Here is a 17,843-nt window from a genome sequence, read left to right on the forward strand (position 1 = left end):
TTGTTATATGTTGTGTTATGCAAGTGAAGATGCTATGCTGTCTTTTTTGTGGTGGACCCATCCGTACGTACTAGATAAATTTATCTCCCTTTATGACGATTTAGGACATTATTATAGCAGTAAAATGTAGTCAAGGAACTTAGATATCTGGAGCTTAGTTTCACTTGTATTCATAGTCTATTTTGTTGCTTTTTTATTTTTATGTCTCTGTGTGAGAAAACCTATATGTATTTTATTCTGTAGTTGCACTGCTTTCTTTATTTTAAGTAACGTTTGTTTAATAACCTTGAGGCTCTAGCAACTGGCATTGATTATTTATTAAGCATATTTATACACTGTTTACCTGAAAAGAGATTTAGCATTATTTACACCATTGGTTAACAAACTGTGTGTCACATGCCTTCCATTAGGCTGCTGAAGCCTATTCCTGATGAAACAGACATTAATTTGTGTGTTTATATTTAGCTTCTGGCCCAAATCCAGGATGGTGGCAATACTTGCATGCCAGGAAAAAGTTGTGAAGATTTGAAGAATTTTGCCAGACTTCCAGTGCGTGTGTGTGTGTGTGTGTGTGTGTGTGTGTGTGTGTGTGTGTGTGTGTGTGTGTGTGTGTGTGTGTGTGTGTGTGTGAATAATAATTTATGACAAAGGCAATTAGCATGGATAAAGGAGCTTTTAAAGACATTCTTTCACAGAGCATTGGGGTGAAGGGGTCTGTGGTATTCAACCAAAACATCATATCAGTAAGTGGCTTGTTAGCAGTCTAGTTTGGATATGGATAGTGGAAGCATATGCTTGGGACAACAATGTGCATTTGAGACCTGGTTGTTTTTTTCTGGATTATTTACTGAAATAAACATGTATACACTTTCCTGCTCTTACTTCACCCTTACATGTCTGTGTCAGCATTCAAACCCGATTATTACCAACCATCTTGATATAAACGTAGGAAGCATCCTACCAGTTAGAGGTCACATTAGAGGTAGTGGTAACATTGCTCTATAGCAATTGTGGCAGTGGTACCATCTCCCATTACAGTCATGACGAGCGGTGAGGATAATGGAACTGAAGTTATTCAGACTAAAAACAGCTTTGTTACTAAACGTGCATGTGTTAACCCTCACCACCACAAGACAAAATATAGAGAGGTTTGGTTGTGACAACAGTTATTTCACTTTTTAGTCAACTTATTTTAGGAAGAGACAGAAAATGAGCTTCTGAAAACTCTACTAAAATCTCAGTGGCACAGGTGACCAAGAAATGTAAAAGCAAAAAGAATCAAGCATGCTAATATGTCTTGTCAGGAAACAATGGCATCTGTGTGCAGAGTGCAGCATGGAGACAGTGCACACGAGGCAGGCAAAGGATAATCAGTTCCTTCCTTTAAAGTCAAGCTGTAACTTCACAGACTGGCACTTGAAATGAAGCACATGGAATTTGAGACTTCTGAGCAAATGCAGAAACTAGAAACAGAGGAGAGAGAAAAGCAACGCCGGTATGTAAAGGTAATGATTATCTTATGCCAGAGACATGTGCGTAAAGTGGAGATAACACCCAAGAAGTCCAGGATAGTACAACAAAATGTCTTCAATACAAACAGAAGAATGATTTGTACAACTTTATAAGGGACTTTGAAAGGTTATGTAATCAGCACCAGGTTGACTGAGGGCAGTGGGGATGGTTTTTAACTTCATTGCTCATGGGTAAATCAATGCATACAGGGTCTAAACTAAGTGATGTTGATTGCTTAAGTGATAGCAAAGTTAAATAATGTTTACTTACTTATTATAAATTGACACCACAGATGTAGAAAAAGAAGTTTAGAGATTTCAGGAGAAGGTCAGATACAAATGTGACTGAATACATTGCAAAAATCAGCACTTCTTTTCAAAGAGGAGTGGGTCAATTTATGGTCATATCTGAAATATGGGTCTATATCACAACATCAAAGTGTCAAAACTTCTAATGTCATAACATAGAACCCAAAGTTACGAAAGCTGAAAACTCCGAAGACTGAGAACAGCGATTTTTTCCCCTGGGAAAAAAATTGCTGTTCCAGTACAAAAAGCGAAACACATGAACACTACAAACTATTTCTAATGTGGGGGCTTTGCCCCCCCACACACCCCAATGTGGGGGGGGCTGTGCCCCCCACACACCCCCTACTTAAATATACCAACTCCGAGATCACACCACAGTGGAGGAAATAGCAAATCCACAGAAACAGCCCACCAAATTCTTTCCCTGGGAAAGAATTTGATGTTCCGTGGCTTCAATATTTTCAGTCTTCGAACTTTCAAGTTCGAGGTTTTGGTATTCAAACTTTTCAGTGTTCAAGGTTTTGATATACACCCCTAAAATATTTGTAGATCTTTGGTTAAGGAGTAACCCCTTAGTGCTATACCTGAGGACATGAGTATTTGGTTGGCAAGCTGGAAGTGTGACACTGAACAGTGATGAGGAGATGAAAATGAAAGGAGAACTTTACCTAGCTACAAATTTGCCACTGCAGCACTGCATATAGGTATTGGGCAACTTATGGGAAGGTGCCTAAGCCATCCCACCAGGTTACACAGGACAAGGGCAACCATGATTTTGGGCACAGGATTAGGTTTTGGGTTAGATCTTTTAGATGTAACCAAATTGGGTGTGTATGGTCACATTAAGGTGGGAGGGGGTAAACTAAGATATCATGAAGAATCAAACATGACTAGGACTAGAATAACAATGGAAGATTGTTTAGAGACAACAGCTCCATATAACTATCAGAAAAGTCTGTATCCTATCTCGATAGAGGGGAAAGAGGCCACTGCTAAAAGGGACAGCCTCTGGCATTACTACAGACAAACCTACAATGGTCAAACAGGAGCACTACTTTCTTGGATAGTCTACACCAGTTAGGGCTTTAGCTGGCATACCTTTTCACATACCTTTAGCCAGAGTCTATCTGGACTGAGAAGAGAGCAAGGCAGCAAACAGGTGGCTATGTTTGAGGGCATTCCTGTTGATGGTGAAGTACAGAATGATTTTGACGTACAATACAATTTAGTTCCTTGTCTGCATGTTGTTACATGCAGCAAGGCATGGAGGCAATCTTGTGGGGAAGGCAGTAGGGGGGATACCCTGTTGAAGCCCACACCACCATCAGTGGTTGGTATTCCAGCTACTTCAGAGGGGTAGCTGGTCAGTAACAGTGACCTGAGATCTGAACCACAGCAGCTGAAAGGTACTGGGCTGCCCTTATAAGTCAATACTTGTAGGAAAGGGGTAAGTGGTAGTAGTCAGCCAGAACCTCGGGTACCATTGGCAGGTGGTATAAGACTTCTTTTGGAAGGAGAGCTTAGGATGGTCACCAAGAAGATGGTGAAGCAGGCCCATCTCTCAGACCTTACTTTACAGGAGTCTCTAGATACTCAAGAGCAAAGGAAGTCTATATACTAAGATAAAAAATTGTTTTATGAAGACTGGATCCCTGAAGAGGGCTACAAGAAGAAGTAATACAGCATTTGGTATTACCCAGGCCCTACTACCCAGCACTTCTGGCCATAACACATGATATTAATTTTGCAAGCCACATAAGTATAAAGCTTACTAAGAGATGGCCCCAGTGGCCTAATGGATAAGGCATTGGCCTCCTAAGCCAGGGATTGTGGGTTCGAGTCCCATCAGGGATGATAAAATCTTTGTACAAGTGAAGCTTTAGGGCTATACTACTCAGCAACAGCTCCTCGTGGTCCTAGCAGCAGAGAACTGAGAAAAGCAAATACTTTCCTGATTTAAGTATTTTTTGCTGTTTTTTACCTGAAATACCTTCTCTTGCTTACCTTGAACAAGCTTAAACTGTTTTTTTAACTGTTTGTTGCATTATATAATATCTGCACTTAAAGTTTCATTTAGTCGAAAATTGGTCGAAAGTTGTTTGTTTGTTTGTTAATTTAACTGTTGAGGCTGCCCACTAAAGTGTGCTAGCCTTTGTAACTGATTTATTACTGTTTCCTGCATTTCTGTGTGCTTTCTATCTCAAAAACAAAAAAAACAAAAAAAATATCCTTGTTTTCCCGCCTCTCCTCGACTAGTTTAGACCAGTATACAGGCTTTGCTGTATTCTGGGCTGTGGTGTAGTTCCTGTGGTGTCCATTGCCTTACTTGGATAGAAGGAAGTTTCTTTGCTCACCAGTGGGAGTGGGGAGCCTTGAGCAGCCTATCTGTCCCTGAAGGAGTGACCTCAGCACAAGAGCTTGTAGTAATTGGTTGTTTTGTACCATTTCTAGCTCTTTTGAAGTTCCCTGTGTAAAATCTGCGTTTGCACGCCTTTGTGCGGTTGTTCGCATAGCGCAGCGCCGGTTAAACTTTTTCTGGCTCCGCCAAGTCTGCTCTTCAAATTTTCCATTAAGAAAGCTCTACTCTTATAATAATCTAGTCTAATCGCTTTATTATAAGCCTAGCATTTGTTCTCAAAACCTCTCTTTTAAGTAAGCACTCGCTAACTAAAGTAAGCACTACATCCACCTACCATCCCTGTGAGTACCCACTTCCCTTAAAGGCACAGCACTCCCTTATAATATTCTAGCATGTCGAGTGGTAGATTGCTGGCATCCTCTCCGGTTCAGCTGGTTAATCTGGGAATCTTGAGACAATGCTACAATTGTCTCATGTACACAGACAACCCTCTCCTCCTCCCAACAAACACAAATACATGTGAGAGATGCAACTATATAGCCAAACTGGAGGCTGAACTCTCTCAACTCAGGACTGGCAAGACCAGACAGGAGGAGAAGGTAACCACACACACACCAAACCCAGTCCCACATAGACCTACCACAACTGCAAACCAAACACATAAAAACACAAAGACATACTCGGAGGCTCTAACAAAAAACTTACCCAAACAGCAGAGGCTCCCAAAGCAGACACCCAAAAATCCACCACCTCAAAACATAACACATGCATCACATACGTCAATAAATCAGTGTGTCAAACAATCACAGCCCTTAAGGCCAAACACCATGCCTGATGCACTAGTAATAGGTGACTCTATAGTCAGACACACTGACGTTCCGCTTACCAGGCTGAACAAGGAGAGGGTAATGGTGAGCTGCTTATTGGGAGCTAGGATCCGCCACATAACACACGCACTCAGGTCACTCCAAAGCAAGTACAAATATGACTGCGTCATTGTCCATGCCGGCGTGAATGACCTGAGACGTACCTCCCTGGACTACATGAAAAGAGACATAGAGGAGCTCTCTGATTATGTAGCCCAGGCTGGTATGACCCTGACCCTGAGCAGCATCTTGCCCTCACCAAGAATGATGCCACAATACAAAGACAAGATGACCAGCTTTAATAATTGGCTCAAATACTGGTGTCATTCTAGGGGGATCCAATGTCTGTCTGCTTGGGATGACATGCTGGACAAGCCACGCTGCTTCGCAAGGGATGGCTTGCATCTGTCACCACTGGGCTTCCGGATATTGACTAAGGCTCTTGCCTCCCCCATAGTGCCTTTTTTAGGCAAGGCTCAAAAGACAAACCCACCTCCTTAGAAAACAAAAATGGAAAACAATTAAGGGTAATGCTGCTCAATGCCAGAAATCTAAATCTCAAGATGCAGGCTCTCGAAGCACTCCTCAGTATGGAGGACACTGATGTCTGTGCAGTAACTGAAACCTGGTTCAAAGCTCCTGAGAGCACCCCAGTGCTACCAGGCTATACCTCGTATCATGCTTTTCGGCCCCAAAACTCGGGCCAAACCAAAAAGGGAGGGGGAGTGTCCATATTCATCAAGGACACCCACACCTCCAGGTTAGTGGCATCAGAGACCATCCAGGTGCAACTAACCATAGGCAAAACTGCTATACAACTGGTAGCATGTTACAGACCACCCTCCCAATCTCAGGAACCCCACTCAGCCTTCCTGAAGACATTGGAGAACATAAATGTCTCACCAAACACCATCATATTGGGAGACTTCAACTACCGTAACATAGACTGGGTGCATTATTCTAGCCCAAACACCCTAGCCCAAAGGTTTTTGGAATTCATAAATTCAAACGCAATGGAACAGCTAGTCACCTCTCCCACAAAGGGAGATAATATACTAGACCTGTTCATCACAAACATGGGGACAAAGTGCTCCACACCGGAAGTATACCCTTCACTAGTGAGATCTGACCACAAACTAATCACCCTGGATATACATATCCCACCTCCACCCCAACACAAAAGACTACAGTGAAAAACTTCTCAAAAGCCGACTTTACACTTCTTTAAACTGAGATGGTATCCTTTAAGCTCACTGGGACAGTGGAAACCACATCCCACAATGCAGAATCCTTCACAAATGCTTTCTACGGACATCTCCAAGAATGCATGGAACATGAGATCCCAAATAAAACCAAGACCCTCTCCACCAAGGGCAGGCATCCTGTCTGGTGGACCCCAGCCATAAACAAATTGTATAACAAAAGAAGGAAGCTACTGCACGTCAGAGCAAAATCCCATAAAGAGAAGACATCTCTGATCAGCACTAGTAGAAAGCTACGTTCTCTCATAAAAACATACAAGGCCAACTTTGAGAGAAAAATCGCTATGGACACTAAAGATAACCATAAGGCCTTCTTCAGCTATGTTAGAAACCTGGGCGGAAACCCTCAGATATGTCCAGAGTTAGTTCACAATGACAAAAAATACACTGAACCCACAGATATTGCCAACATTCTGGCAGACAGGTTCAGTGCAAATTTCTCCCCTCCCTCACCCCCAAAAGAAGAAATACTTATCCCAGCTGAATGTAACCTCCCTCTCATCTCAGATGTCCAGGTGAGAACCGCCCTCAGCAAAGCTAAAAACACAGCATCAATGGGACCTGATGGTATCCCGGGTTGCATGCTACGTGAACTCCAAGAGGAGCTAAACCCGCACATAAAAATGCTATTTAACCTTAGCCTTACTACAGGATATGTACCTGAAAACTGGCGTACAGCAACAGTAGTCCCACTCCACAAAGGAGGCACCTCTACTGACCCTGATAACTACCGCCCCATAAGCTTAACCAGCCTGGTCTGCAAAGCTATGGAAAGAATCATTATGGAACTAATAAAAAGAGACATTGGGGACTTACAGACACTTGATCCCACCCAGTTCGGCTTTGTAAAAGGCAGATCCTGCCTTTTAAACCTAGTTGACTTTTTCGAAATACTCACTAGAGCCATTGACAAGGGCAAAGCAGTCCATACAGCCTACCTGGACTTGGCTAAAGCTTTCGATACAAAACCCCACTCTGGTATCATAAACAAGCTCAACAGCTTAAATGTAAATCCATATGTCACAAGATGGGTGGCAAACTGGCTAAAGGATAGAATCCATAAAGTCAAAATCGCTGGAGCCATGTCAGACTCAAAGCCAGTGACAAGTGGTGTCCCACAGGGCTCTGTCCTGGGACCCCTCTTGTTCAGCCTTTATTTCTCAGATGTGGAAGCAAACATGGGAGGGTTGTGGCTGACAAAGTTCACAGATGACTACAAACTAGGCGCCATAGTCGATACACCAGCTGACACATACATCCTACAGAAAGGCCTCACTGAAATGGACAACTGGTGCCGGAGTCATGGCCTTAAACTAAATGCCAAAAAATGTATAGTCATCCCCTTTGGGAAAAACATAGTGCCCACAAATTATCACATAGGCGGTAACCCACTGAGTACAGAAAAAGTAATCAGAGACCTGGGGACCCAAGTCGATAGTGACCTCTCATTTGACACCCACGTTGCCAAAGTGGTTAGAAAGACTTTCTACCTTGCCCACCTTATCATGAAGGGATTCACATCCAGATCAAAGGAGGTCATTGTGCCCCTGTACTCCTCCCTTATCAGGCCCATGATTGAGTACAATGCCCCATTTGGTATGTACCTCACCCGGCACTTGCAACAGCTAAAGAGACCCCAAAAGTACCTCACCAAGAGGATCAAGGGTCTCCAACATATGTCATATGCTGCCAGACTAAAGAAACTCCAGCTCTATTCAGTAGCATACCGCCTACTCAGAGGTGATCTGTGCCTGACGTACAAGGCCATGTCCAATCAGGAATTGATGGACATGCTCCACCTCAAAAAATCCAAATCCATCAGAACCACTAGAGCTAAAGATTTGAACCTCAGCACAAATATGAATAGGACATGCTGGAGGGACAGATTAATAACCCAGAGGCTTCCCATACTCTGGAACAGAATCCCAGTTCATGTTAGGCAGAGCCCCTCACTGACTCTCTTTAAGAGAAATCTTGACGAGTGGATGGGAGATCGTAGGTTTACCCCAGGGGTCATCTCTGTGTCACTACTAGACAGAGGCACAGTAAACTAATTCTGTTATGTAAGGGGGTCTTCACTGTGTCACTACTAGACAGAGGCACAGTATTCTAAATCTATTCTGTACACTTTTGTACCATTACATGGGGTGGCAAAAGCCACATCACTATGGCTAGGCTTATAAATGCCCCAGGGCAGATAGCCTAGTACTAAACTATGAAACTATGAAGCTATGGCTTATGTGGAATTCTTATTCGCCTGGGATTGCAAAGAATGTAACAAAGTACTGCAAGACCTGCTGGCAGTGACAGAAGGTTTCCAAGGCTGGATACAAAGCCAAGACTTTTTAATGACTTTGCCTGCTATTGTGGAAACATTTCAGACTGTATTTATGTATTTTGTGGGACCTTTGAGTAGCCTAAGTTCCACAGATAAGAAATATATATTGGTGGAGGTGGATTATGCCACTAGGTTCCAAGAAGAAGCAGTTGCTCCATCTTCCATAGAAGCACAGAAGGTGGCAAATGCCTTGTTAGACATTTTCAGCAGGGTAGGTTTTCCTAGGAAATTTAGATGGATAGAGGTGCCAACATTGTGTCAGACCTGCTGGTATATTTATGGAAGCACTGTGGGATAAAGTACCTAAAGATTACTTCCTACAATCCACAGAGAAATAGTCTGGTGAAGAAGTTTGACACTGCACTGAACACCATGTTGAGGGCATTTCATAACAGTTCTAGAGGGAATGGGACACATACTGGCCTCATCTTCTCTTTGTATACAAGGAAGTGCCTCAGGAATTCATAGATTTTTCACCCTTTGAACTATGGTATGGTAACAGGGTAAGGAGGCCTTTGGATTTTATTTGTGATGAATGGGAAGGTGAACATGACTCTTGCACAAAGTCTTTTGTGAAGTATGTCTTAAACCTTATGACTCCATTTAAGGAGCTAATGGAGATGGCCCAGGAATACCTAGCACAGAAATAGCAACAGCAAAAGTTCTGACATGGCAGAACAGCCAGAGATAGAAAGTATTCAGTAGGGCAACAGGTGGTGATGCTTACTCCTGTGAGACATATTAAGCTGCAGCAGCCTGGGAGGGCTCTTTCAACATTGTATAAAGGGTAAGTGATGTCAGTTGTAAAGTGAATTTACCAGGCAGAAGGCACAAGTACAAACTCTACCAATTTAACATAATTAAGGCCCATCTGGACAAAGAGGTCCTGGTTTTTATTTTCTGCAGTGAGTTGCAGGAGGAACCAGAAGGGATTCTTGAGCTATACCTCCTCAGAGATGTTTGATCTGACATCTCTGTGAATAAGGTGTCTCCCTCTCTCCACAACTAAGCTTTAGCCAAGCTCAGGAGAGTCAAACACTATTGCATGAATTTGGGGATACATTTACGGGTACATCAGAATATAATCACCTGGTGGAGCATCACATAGACACAGGACCCGAGCAACCCATTAAACAAGCTCCTTACAGAGTGTCTGAAAAAGTTAGACAAACTATGAAGGAGGAACTTAATGTCATTACATGTTGGAAATGGGTGTAATCTCATAGTCCAGCAATCAATGAGATTCACTACTAGTGCTAGCACCAAAGAAAGATGGCAGTATCCTTTTCTGTGTAGATTATATGAAACTGAACAATCACACAAAGTCAGATGATTACCCAAAGTTCAAGACTTGATGAAGCCTTACAGCAGCTGAGTGGGTTTAATTATCTGACTACTACAGACTTGACCAGGTGTATACCCTTCAGGCCTGCAGTCAGGGAGAGGTCAGTATTTGTAAACATATTACAGTTTCGTGAGTTTAAAAGATGCATTTTTGTATGAAGACTGCCCCTGACTTTCTAGGAGCTGGTAGCTCACATTTTAGGAGGAGCAGAAGACTATGCTCTTGCTTACCTGGATGATATTGCAATTTACAGCCTAGTCCTGAGCAGAGGCTGCATAATATGTCAGAGAAGAGTTGAATAGACTGGGAAGGGCAGTGCTGTTTATCAGAGCTATCACATCTTAGGCAAGTATGGTAGAGGTATCTTACCTGGGTCATAAATTGGGTGGTGGAAAGAGAAGAACAGAACTAACTAAGGTTAAGGCTTTCTGGGCATGTCCCTCAGCTATGGCAAGGAACAGGTATGGACATTCTTAGGGATAGCAGAGGACTATATGAAATTTGTTCTCCAATAAAGTATGAGCACTACTCCCCTTACATACTTTATCAATAGACCAGATAAGGTTGTCTGGACAAAAGCCTGCAAGAAGGCATTTCAAAAGCTGAAGAGGGCTATTAGTGGACCCCCTGTTTTAGCCACTGTCCTGATCATAGTCCAGAATTTCTTATACAGGTTGATGCTTCTAACCATACCTCTCAACCTCTTAAGGTAAAAAAATCAGGACAAAGCCTAAAATAATGTGGAGGTGAGAGACAAAAGCCCCAAAATAGGGATAGATTTTAAATATTGATATTATAAATATAGAAAGTTGCTAGAATGACAAGTTTTCTGTTAGCATGCATTTTCTGAAGGATGTAAAGTCTGAAACTAAAACATATGTCATTATTTAGTGACTTATAGTCCTCAGTGATTTGTCAGAAAGACTACATTTTATGCAGAACAAACCAAAAATATTAAGCAAAAATCTGGACAGTTGAGAGGAATGCTTTTAAGTGCGATGTAGGGGGTGTACATAGCCAGATTTCATCAGAGGGGAAATAGCACCCTATTGTGTTCTTGTGTCTCAGACTTCAGTACAGGGAGAAGTTTTATGCAGCCATACTGAACAAGTAACCTGGAATAGTCTGGGACTTGCTAAATTTGCAGCTCTACCCGTATAGCAGAAAGTTCGTCGTGGTTATAGACCACAACCCTTTAAAATGGCTACGTAGAGCAAGTGAGCAGAATGGAAAACTTTTTAGATATAGTTTAGCCTTGCAGTCCTGTAATATGGCTATGCAACATAGACGTAGTAATAGTCACACAAATGGTCTATATAGAAAAGTATGAGTAATATACCAAAAGAATGCACCCTTGTATCAAGCTTTGTTTCTTGAGGGATACCTCCAGAAGACTTGCTAGAGGTTCTTCAGCGGGATGAAATTGTGATTCCAGGCTAAAGGATCCCAAGTAAACAATGTAATACACTTTTTCTCTTCTCACTTCTTCATTTGCATTACTGTCTATGCTCTCTTGGCTTAGGAATGCGTGACTTTTGTCCTTTTGAATACAAACAACAGAGAATTTCTTTTGAAGTTTGTTAGATTTGCAGACTTCTTGCCTTCTCACATGAATGCAACAAAAGAATATGAAGGGCCAGGAATTGTATTTTGAGATATAATTGCCAGTGCTCTTAATGACTTGCATGTGAGTAAGCCACAAAACCACATAAGGGTGAATTCAAGGGAATGAAGGAAGCAAAGGTGTGTGTGTGTGTGTGTGTGTGTGTGTGTGTGTGTGTGTGTGTGTGTGTGTGTGTGTGTGTGTGTGTGTGTGTGTGTGTGTGTGTGTGTGTGTGTGTGTGTGTGTGTGTGTGTGTGTGTGTGTGTGTGTGTGTGTGTGTGTGTGTGTGTATATATATATATATATATATATATATATATATATATATATATATATATATATGTATATACACATTGGCAAATTCTGTTGTTACTAAATTGAGGTGATTAAGCATTTCCTCCTGAGGAACATCGCTATGACATTTAACAAAACGGGTCTAACTACTTGTTTTTTCCTAGCCAGCAACAGGAAGATGATGTCATGATGAACAGTGAGGGCCAGAGAAAAACATTGTATATAAGTTATAGCATGTTAATGGAGATGCTCTGCTGTCTTGTTTGTGGTGGACCCATCTGTAAGTGTTAGTTATTAACTTTTCTAACTCAGGACAATTAGAGACACTATTTCTGCAGTATGAGGCAGCTAGAAAACATAGGCATCTGGAGATTAGTTATTTCTGTAAGCATACTGTCTATTTTATTGTGTTTTCATTTTATTTTTCTATGTGGCAACTTACATATATTTTATTTTATATTGCACTGTTTTTCTTAGTATTTATTAGAACATTTATTAACCTTTAAGCTCTTGTGGCTGGCATTCATTATTTATTTAGTATATGTATGCATTATTGTTCACCAGAGAAGAGAGTAAGTATTATTTAAGTTGTTGGTTAACAAATTGTATGTTATGTCTCCAATTATACTGTGTTGGTCTATTACCAGTGAAACAGATATTCATTGGTATGCTTACATTTGTCTTGATTAACATCAGACAGGTAACTGAGTGCCCCTGGCCTTAATCCAGGGTGTGGTCAGTGCTACTATGCCAGGAAGAAAGCTGGGAGAACTGGAGAATTTCACCAGTCTTTCCTGGGAATTGTGTATGTGTGTGTGTGCGTGTGTGCGTGTGTGTGTGTATGTGTGTGTGTGTGCGTGTGCGTGTGCGTGTGCGTGTGTGTGTGTATGTGTGTGTGTGTGTTTGTGTGTGTGTTTGTGTATGCGCGCAAATGATTTGTATGAGAGGCAATTAACTTGTATATGGGGCATTGGAAGAGACTGGATAATAGAATGACAGCTGGATGTTCAATTGCCAACAATGTAAGAGGACAAAGGCATGATAAATTTCCTTCAATCCAGAAAGCAGGTTTTTGTGCTAAAAAGATCATAGATAAAGATTTAATTTGTTATTTTCCTGTTCATTTAAGTGTTGAAGGAACTAAAATAAGACAAATTATTAGTGATAATTGGAAAATGTTATTAGGAAAACAAGATCTTGCTAGGGTTATAGGGGATAAACCTAAGTTAATTTATAAAAGAACTAGAAATATGAAACAATTTTTGAAAAACTCATCAAATATAAGAGTGCAGACAGAGATAGATAAGAAAGTAGGAACTTTACCATGTAATGAGTGCTCACAATGTAGATATATTCTAACTATGAGTAGTTTATACTTTGAACACAATAAGTAGCTTTATATTGTGAAAGATAGGTTTACATGCCAGACTGAAGGACTGGTTTATGTTGCAGTTTGCTCTACATGTAGGTTTTTTAATATAGGCAAAACCACACGTAGGTTAGCAGACAGAATCAGGGAGCACATTTTGGCATTAAAGAAGAAAGATAATAGTAATGCGTTAGCTAGGCATTCCCAGGTATGTGTGGATTTAAAAAAAATCAGTTTATGGTACTGGCAAAGTTTAATGGGGAAAGGTTTACTGACACTTTGAATACAAATCTTGAATATTTAGAACTTAAATTGCAATTTTTTTTTAGAGAATATATTCCACCTGGTATCAACAAAAAAAATCTATAAAATGTTTCTTAAAGTTCAAAAACATTTGATCAAACAACTTGGCACACACATATATTTTTATTTTTTTATATAAAAGCCTTTTTAAATCTTTTTTTTTAAACTGTGGAAACAGATTTTTATAGAGAAGTAGAGATTAATTAATATTTATGTGCTTCACTCTGGCATTTAGTTGATGTTTGTTATTGGTTGGTTTATAAATTAATTAATTATGTCATTTGGTAGAAAATGGAATTGTATGATTGTGTTTGTTGTTTCTGATGAAGTTCTGTAAAATAAATGAATGAAAGCACTAAAATTATTTGATGTGCCCAGGTGACATTTTGTTATTTTGTTATTACTTCATCTTTGGTTAGCAATGGTCGGATGAACCCCATCAGTGTCAGTCATCCTGAGATAACTATGGGTGGCATCCTGCCATCTGGAGGTCACATTAATGACAGTGCTTCCTTCCCCAGCACTTGATCTTGTTTTCTTTCCCATAATACAATGTGAGAGCACAGCTTATGAGATTACAGTGCTCTCGCCGGTGTTGTCAGATCATAGTTTCAGTACGGGGAAATACTGCCAAGTTGGAGAATCTCAGTAAAAATGTCAGCGACTTTTATGTATTCCTGCAATGGTAGATAACTAGTGATATGACCTTCCATGTAAATTTATGCTCCTGACTTTATGAGTAATTTTCACTTTCAACTTCACAATGACCTGCAGCCTGTTAGGTGGCAGTAGGTAAAAAAAGCTACAACCTTCTCTTCTGTGAAGAAAATAAGGTTTACAGGGGGTGTTTCCCCCCACCATTCTGTCTTATTTTTTTAAACATGGGTAGGTAGTTACTGATTCCATACTGCAAGTGTTGTCAGCAGTTTCCCACTACAGAAGTGCTCATGGCTATGACTCAGCATTTTTTTTTATCTGTAACTTACCTGCTAACTCTTCTAGTGTATATTTAAGAATGACAGAAAACCATTTCTGCAAGCTAACATAACAGTAGATGTGTTGTGTCAATGTTTACTTCAACTTCATCTTTATTAAAATGCTAAGCACTCTGTAAATAATACAGTGAAATGGTGAAATAGAATAAAAGCAATAAAATAGTAAAGCACAAATGTATAGTAAAAAATAAATAACAGTTGTAAGAGGCAGATATTCATAATAAAATGACTGTGCACAAGCTGGATTTAGCAAAAGTAGTTGGATAACCAAAGAGTGCCATGAGCCAAGATGTAAAGAGGGCACATAAAATGAAACAGCAGATGTTGAAGAATGAATAAAGAGATGAAGACATAAGCCAAGACAAGGGAATGGATGATTCAAAACACCAAATATAAATATGGGCTGTTCAATGATAGATCACAAAGCACCTGCTCAAATGCAAAGGATTAAATATCATAAATAGTTCCCTGGGGTCATATCTTATAACACAAGAAGGAATGTGATTATTCGACTGCTGATCAACCATCCATGAGGTAAAGTACCAACAAAAGTTATGAGTCCAGTAAAAGAAAATCTAAAGCAATGCTTTGCCACTAATCTTGAAATCTGTCTCTTTCACTGTCAGAAATTCGATTTAGATGAAGTGAACCAGTCTGCATCAACTATAGCATTGCTTACCTTTATAATTTAGGTAAAATGCAATAAACAATAATCTCAGAAATACTTGTAAATACCTCAATATCTTCTTTATGTTTGAGTAAAGGGGCTTCCATTATGTTCCTCAAGGAGAAGGTCTCAGATTCAACATCAAAGCTATGGCCAGTTAACTGGGAAATTCTTTGCCAGTGTCTGGACACCATTGCCTATAAATGTGAGGGGGAAAAAACAGAAATAAATATGTGTTAATATGTCAAAACCATTTAAATTGTTTCCAGGGGTAAGTAGTTAATATGTTGCATTAAACAACATTTTAAATGACAACCACATGCAAATGTTCCATTTTTCTCACTGCTGAATGGATCCCACCCCTTTAATCTGATATTTAGAATAACACACAAAGAATGAAAAAAATTAACTATTGTTTCCCGTGTTTCCTTTCTGCACTTTATTGTGGCCTTTTTAAAATGTTCCATTATTTCAGTTTGGAATGTAACACATTATTTTATATATATATATATATATATATATATATATATATATATATATATATATATCTATATCTATATATATACACCCACACACGCACGCGCACACACACACACACACACACACACACACACACACAGATATATATATATATATATATATATATATGCATATACATTATGTGTGTGTGTGTGTGTGTGTGTGTGTGTGTGTGTGTGTGTGTGTGTGTGTGTGTGTGTGTGTATACATTTTCTTTTATATTACATACGACAACAAGCTCCAACACTGAATTTATTCATAGATGAATGAGCACCACAAGCATGTGTGACAGGAAACGTGACACCTTGTTTGACAGAATAGCATGCGGTTCAAGTCTCTGAGATACTAAAGGGCTTGTCTTATACTCCTAAGCTTGACTCAATCAGTTTGTACTTACATGCTGTGTGACTTTTACACATTACTTAACCAACCAGTTGTCTTGCAGAAACCTTGTAAAGAGAAAAACTCGTAATGAGATTACATGGCTAAAAATGAATAAAATAAAATGAATAATACCTTTTGCTAAGATGCTGAGTGGTTAGGGATACCTTCAACTAAAAAACATTCCATGATTTTAGAAAAGCAACAGATCTAGTCACTCTTTCAGTCTGAACAAAGGAAAAAAAAGACCCTAATTATGTATCTTGCAATAGTTTGCAACTAACTCAACTCAAAGTGTGTGAATGAAAAAATCTATTAACATTGTCTGATGTGGTGCTGAGGGAGGGACTAATTCAAAGTACCACCATTCTAAACAACTAGAAATAAAAAACTGAAGGAAGCTAAAATATAATGTAAAATAAAGATACCTCGCTAAATGCTGGTGTAAACTCTCCAGATACTTCAAAATGAAATATATATAAACAGAACGTCAAGAACTGGAGTGTGGCAGAGCTTATAATAAGAATCCAAGGCAAAATGCCGAAACGTATCAAACTTTAATAAAAGAACTGCAGTAGGTCAGTAGATTAGCGCTTTCACTCAGTACACTTGAGCTTCTTCAGATCACACAGACCTGTGTCTATAGAAGCTATTTATATATACATGACTAATAATCTTTGGCCTATTAAAGAACTGATATACTTGCATATTAATGAGCTATATACATTTCTTACTTTAATTAAAAAGCTGTTCTAATTAAAATGTGAAACATTATGCTTTTTAAAATGAATATGTCATATATATCTCTAGACACATCACAAGTATAAATATAAATACTACAAAAAATATATATGAATATATATATATATATATATAGTTTAACTGATACTCAGAGTTAATAGCAATTGATATTATGTACACTTAAAACACACTCTAAAGCTCATATACATATAAAAAAATGTGTTAATGTATATAACTATGAATATGTCAATAAATAAAAATGCATAAGTATATACTAAATTAAAGAATTAAAATTTCACATGCCTACGTTTATTAAGTATAGGCTTGATAGAGGCTCTCTCATTTAACCCAACGCCTCTATCAGCTCTCAACCTAATTATCCATTTGCTTTCCTGACCTTCTGTATAGTTCCTAATATTACCCCCTCTTATATTTTGCGTAATGTTTTCTAATACTCTAAACAGAAAATTGTGTTCAGTTCCTTTCTGTGCTACATGTTTGGCCAATGCATTATGCATGGATGCTTTCCTAATATGATAGACATGTTCACGTATTCTATCCTTAAATAATCGATTCGTTTTGCCAACATAGAATGCATTACAAACTTGACATACCGCTAAATAAACAATATTCAAGCTGTCACAAGTGGCACTAACTTTCGTATCAAAGGTAGTGTGTAAGTCGGGGTGTCTGAATTCTGTATTGGTATCAATGTACTTACAGTAGTTACAACGTCCACAGGGTCTAGTATGTTGAAAAGTCATATCTTTTATTTCTCTCCTAGAATAGCAGAGCATTCTCCTAAGATTTAACTTATTCCTATATAGGAATTGAGGTTTAGTACCCACTATATTGCTAATTGTTTCATCCGTACAAAGTATTGGCCAGTGTTTCGTTATGATGTCCCTTATTGCCTGACTATCAGTGCTGTACGGTAGTGCCACCTTAACTCCTTGTACTCTCTCATGGGTGGTCTCAATA

General features: G+C 39.4%; 1 protein-coding gene across 1 annotated transcript in view; it reads right to left on the reverse strand.

The window, feature by feature from the left end:
- LOC122796791 (dynein axonemal heavy chain 5-like) overlaps nucleotides 1-17,843 on the reverse strand; it is a 2,204,633-nt gene that overhangs the window by 1,269,335 nt on the left and 917,455 nt on the right. The window contains exon 33 of the mRNA XM_044065521.1: nucleotides 15,290-15,418. Within this exon, the coding sequence (XP_043921456.1) occupies nucleotides 15,290-15,418 (129 nt within the window). The remainder of the gene's footprint in view (nucleotides 1-15,289; nucleotides 15,419-17,843) is intronic.

Source organism: Protopterus annectens, chromosome 3.part0 (genome assembly GCF_019279795.1).
Source record: "Protopterus annectens isolate FY-2018-M chromosome 3.part0, PAN1.0, whole genome shotgun sequence".
In the NCBI taxonomy this organism is placed as follows: Eukaryota; Metazoa; Chordata; order Ceratodontiformes; family Protopteridae; genus Protopterus; species Protopterus annectens.